Source organism: Gavialis gangeticus, unplaced genomic scaffold, assembly GCF_001723915.1.
Source record: "Gavialis gangeticus isolate Ggan-Ray unplaced genomic scaffold, GavGan_comp1, whole genome shotgun sequence".
Lineage (NCBI taxonomy): Eukaryota > Metazoa > Chordata > Crocodylia > Gavialidae > Gavialis > Gavialis gangeticus.
Window position 1 is genome coordinate 85,935,652 of NW_017729025.1, and position 5,051 is coordinate 85,940,702.

General features: G+C 45.8%; 1 protein-coding gene across 1 annotated transcript in view; it reads left to right on the forward strand.

The window, feature by feature from the left end:
• The window catches only part of STARD9 (StAR related lipid transfer domain containing 9), a 259,017-nt gene that overhangs the window by 28,743 nt on the left and 225,223 nt on the right, over nucleotides 1-5,051 (forward strand). Inside the window, exon 2 of the mRNA XM_019519085.1 lies at nucleotides 1,885-1,954. Coding sequence (XP_019374630.1) covers nucleotides 1,885-1,954 — 70 coding nt within the window. The remainder of the gene's footprint in view (nucleotides 1-1,884; nucleotides 1,955-5,051) is intronic.

The window sequence follows — 5,051 nt, forward strand, 5'->3', positions numbered from 1 at the left end:
GAGCTTTCAATGTGATGATGCAGTTAGTAAAGCGACCAAAATGCTGGCTTGCATCCATAGATGCTTCTCAAGCAAATCCCAGGATGTCATTCTCCCCTTGTACTCGGCCTTGGTGAGGCCGCAGCTGGAGTACTGCGTTCAGTTTTAGGCTTTACAATTCAAAAAGGAAGTGAAGAAGCTTCAGAGAGTCCAGAGAAGAACCATGCGTATGATCAGAGGTCAGGAAAAGAGACCTTACGAAGAAAAGCTGAGATCTATGGGGCTCTTCAGCCTGGAAAAGCGCAGGCTCAGGGGCGATCTGATGGAAACCTATAAGTTTGTAAAGGGTGTCCACCAGGATCTGGGGGAACATTTGTTCACCAGAGTGCCCCAAGGGATGACGAGGTCTCATGGTTTATAAACTCTCGCAAGACCATTTCAGGCTGGACATAAGGATGAATTTCTTTACTGTCCGAGCCCCCAAGGTCTGGAATAGCCTGCCATCGGAGGTGGTTCAAGCACCTACTTTGAAAGCTTTCAAGAGAAAATTGGATGTTTATCTTGCTGGGATCCTATGACCCCAGCTGACTTTCTGCCCCTAGGGCAGGGGGCTGGACTCGATGATCTTCCAAGGTCCCTTCCAGCCCTAATGTCTATGAAATCTATGAAAAACTTATGGGCTGACAGAAGCTAACAATACATAAGTATGTATCCCATTGGAGTGAATGGGAATTTTCCATGAGTTGGAAGTAGCATTGCTCAGGTCCTAGCCATTAGGGGTGCACTGTACTCCTTTAAAACGAGTCCAAAAGTGTATTGATAAGAATTTTTTGGTCATAACTGTCTCTTGGAACTATGGGGTACGGTTCATGTAGCACAGCCTCTCTGAATAGCGTTGGCTCAAATATTATAAGTAGGGACCTAATGTATTTGTGATTTCATGGATTTCACAGAAACCACAAAATCAGGCAATGTCCATGAAATTGGGGAATGTCTATGAAACCTACAAAATTAAAAAAAACAAACAAAAATAAAATGCTGGTTACCCACTGGAAGCTAGCAGTCTTCATGGCTGCTGTGGCCCAGCCTTGTAGCCAGCCAGGGGTAGGGGAAGGAGCTGCCAGTATGAAGGGGAGACCCTGCCATCTCTCACCACTGACTGGCTGAGAGGCTGCCGATCATGCAGCCCCACCTCTCTCCATCAACCAGTGGCAAGGAGTGGGGCCGCACAACGGACAGCCCTCAGCCAATCAGTGGCAAGGAGCCGGGCTGCATGATGGGCAGCTCTCTCAGCCAATCAGTGGCAAGGGGTGGGACCGTTGGAGCCCCTTGGTCAACTGGAGGCAGTGGGGGGCGGACCACTGCAATAAGCCCATGAAAATGGCTGGCCCTACAATTGGCCCGTGAAATTGGCTGCCTGCCTCCTTGATTTTGATAGGTCCCTAATTACAAGACTGTCTGATGTATGGAAAGCCGAACCATAAGCCTTATCAATGTATTAATACTTTACTACACTTTTTGGTGCCATCCATTTTTGTAAGCCTGATTTTTTTTTTTCTTTCAGAATCAGAAATTAAATACATTTAAAAACATGGCTCTTAAGATCAATGTGTGAAACTTTTGCATTAGCTTGGTGATTAAATCTGGTGGTGCTCTATGTTCCAGTTTCTGCTGAGATGCTTGACCATAAGTTTTCAAATATTTCTTGTTGCCCTGGAGTGTTCTTTTTACAGAGGATTATTTGTCTGTATTAGACTTATTCATATAAGTTGCAGTTTATTGTAGTAGACAATATAACTCCAAACCTAATAATTAACAGAAATCTCCAGTATTCATTTTAAAAAATGTACTTTCTGAGTGTTTTCATATGTAAATTTTTTTTTCCTTTGCATTTTTTATTTTTAGAGAGAATGCAGAAGAGGGAAGAATAATTGTAGAAGTTGATAACAAAGTGGCAAAAGTCAGAAACACAAAGGTATGTTTTTGAGGGTTTTTTGTTTGTTTTTTGTATACAGATGTTCTGTATATTTAATTGGCAACAGGATCACCCCAAAAACAAACTTAATAAAACAAGAAGGAAATAGTAAAGAAAAGTTTTAAATTGGCAAAGAACTGGAGTTGTTTTAGAATTGCAGTGAACATTTTTTTTAAAAGATAAACAAGGATCTTAAACTCTAGCTGTGCCGTCCTTGCTTTCTGTATCCTGTATCTTTTAAAAACTTATGTATTTGCGGCAAGTATCTGTTCAAGGCTCTCAGTAAATTGTTAGTAACAGCAAAATCAGTGCAGAATCCTGAACATCTGGGTAATTTTCTATTTCTCTTTCTTTTTCTCTTTCTCTGACCCACCATTTGCAGTTAGTGATTGCAACTAACTTGTATGCAGCTGCACAGAATATTTTCAGCCACAGTTAAGGCACTAGTGAATGAATGGGAACACTTAAATTTGACTTACTGTGACCTGCTTCCTTTCCCTCTGAAATTATTGGAATCTACTTGCATGGAGCATGGGAATCAGGTGTGTTCTAGACATTCTTAATGGTTCCATGCTCCCTCATTAAAGTATTAACATGCAACCAGAATTCATGTGTGTTGTGATGCTTGAAAGAGAGATAAACAGGGATCCTGGCTTCCTCTGTTTAAAAATTGCAAATTCTCTGATAAAAATTGCAGATTCTCTGATTAAAAAACCCCAAATCAACAATTAAAATGAAACACCACTCTATGTATAGGTACCAATTGAAGGCAATGTTTTATTGATATATTTACAATTTTAGAGCAGTTGGAAGCCTACCAGTGCCTCAGTCGCTATAATTAAATCAATTCTAAATACCTGTTTATTTTGGCATTTGATACTGGGTTTTTTATCATGAAAATCTGAGCTCCCCCGTCCCCTTCGCTCACCAGGACGCAGGTCTAGGTCCCTCACTCCCAAGCCACAGCCCCACAGCCCTGCCAATGCCCCTTACTTCCCACCTGCAGCCCACTGCCCCCTACCAGCCCTGCTAGAGGGGGCACCCCCTGCACACCCCCACTCCCCCCACCCTGCAGCAGTGCCAAAGCCCTGGCTGCCGCCCATAGGAGGCAACAGCTGCTGCAGCAGACCAGAGTGCATTGGCCAGAGTGGAGCCCTGTGGGTGTGGGAATGGATGCAAGCTGCCTGCTGCAGGCTTAGAGCTCCCAGCCATGCTGCTCTTTTCCCAGGGCCTCCATGGCCCAGTGGGTGGGACCTGGCTGGGAAGGCCAGAACAGGACAGGGAAGCTCATTGCTGCTGTTAGGAACTCTGCGCCACCCTGGTAAGGCGCCCCCTGCCCAGCCGGCAGCAGTGAGGTACGCAAATCTGTGCTACCACCCCTGCTTTTGGGTGGGCAGGGGGAGGTTTGCTAGGGCAGCATGGGGTTTGCAGCAGCAAGGAGCTTCCCTACCCAGCCCCACTCTGCCCTGCTGTGCCAGGTCCCACCTGCTGGGCTGCAGAGGCCATGGGGGGAGGGCAGCAGGGTAGGGAAACTGATCCCACAACAGGCAACCCACAGACAGCCCCACCCTGCATAGAGATCTGGGGGGCATGTGCCCCCCGTGCCCCTCCTGGGAGTGTGTGCAGTGGTGGGGAGCCAGCCCCATCCCCCTTCACCTCCTGGACAAACCATGCATGGCTCCGTCCCACACTCCGCCAGGGCCTGGCGGCTGCGCATTCCAGTCTTGGGCCCCAAGTCCCATGTACTGCCCCAGCTGGGCAGCAGCCCCAGCCCTGCCCAACTCTCTGAATTCCTTCCTTCCTCTCTGAATCAATCCCTTCTCTCCCCCACCAGACTTACTGGTGGGAGCTGCTCTCCAGGCTGTCTGGCGGCCATGTGAGCACACACATGCGTATGGTATCCCCTGCCTGACCACCCTTCTCCCATTCCCCCCGGGCCCTTGCAGACTGGAATTCTGCCAGCCTGCAGACAGCTCTTTGCAAAAGTGGAAAATCTGCGTGTTTCTCTGTTCAAATGAAAAATCTGCATTTTTCTTGGTTAAACGGGAAAATCCATGTTTTTTCCATTTTTCCATGGGAAACAGAAAACCCAGATCTCTGGAGATAAGTAAACTGTAGAATTACAAAGATTACTGTGGGAATTCTAAAGGACTGATACTTGATTTATTTTGTTTTCTTTTTTGCTTATTTTTGTCTGTCAACCCAATTATTTTAGATGGCTTCTTCAGGAAAACTGCTGTAATATTTTAGGTTTCCTTGGAGGAAGCTTTGGAAGAACCAAATAAGCAGACTTTTTCTCTTTGTTAACCCCTTTTCATTATGCTTTTTCTTTGTGTTGGCTTCTAAGTCTGGGCAGTTGATGGTATACAGGAGATCAGTCTCTCTCCTGCATGTGTAAAAGGGAAAAGTGCTGCTTATATAGTGTAAAATTGCATTCTCCATCATGTACAGTATTAGGGTCACAGTTATTCAAGTTGTTTACCTGGGTGAAGACTCTTAACCTTCTCTGAGCCCCACTAATATTCATTGGCATGTGGCCTGTTGTAAGTATCTCTCCACGCAGGCCACCTTCATAGATGTTTAGGGTCCCTCAATCTCTCCTCATAGGATCTTACCTGCAGGCCCTTAACCATATGAGTAGCCCTCCAATGGACCTTCTCAAGGTTATCCATATCTCTCTTGAAGTGTGGTGCCCAGAACTGGACGCAGTACTCCAGCTGCAGTCTTACCAATGCTGCATAGAGGGGGAAGTATAACCTCCTTAGACCTGTTCATGATGTACCTTCTAATGCATGAAAGAGTGCGGTTGGCTTTACTTATCACTTCGTCACATTGACGACTCATGTTCATTTTGGAGTCAACTATGACTCTGAGATCCCTATCTGCTGCTGTGCTGCTTCGAACGTCACCTCCCAGTCTGTAGGTGAGTTGGTGATTCTTTTTCCCTAGATGCAGCACTTTGCACTTATCTTTGTTAAATTACATCCTATTCTGATCTGCCCACTTTCCGAAAACAGGCAGTCCTGAGACTTGCGACACAATTGGTTCCTGAAAACTGCAGTCTTAAGTCAAAATGTTGCAACTCAGAACCAGTTTT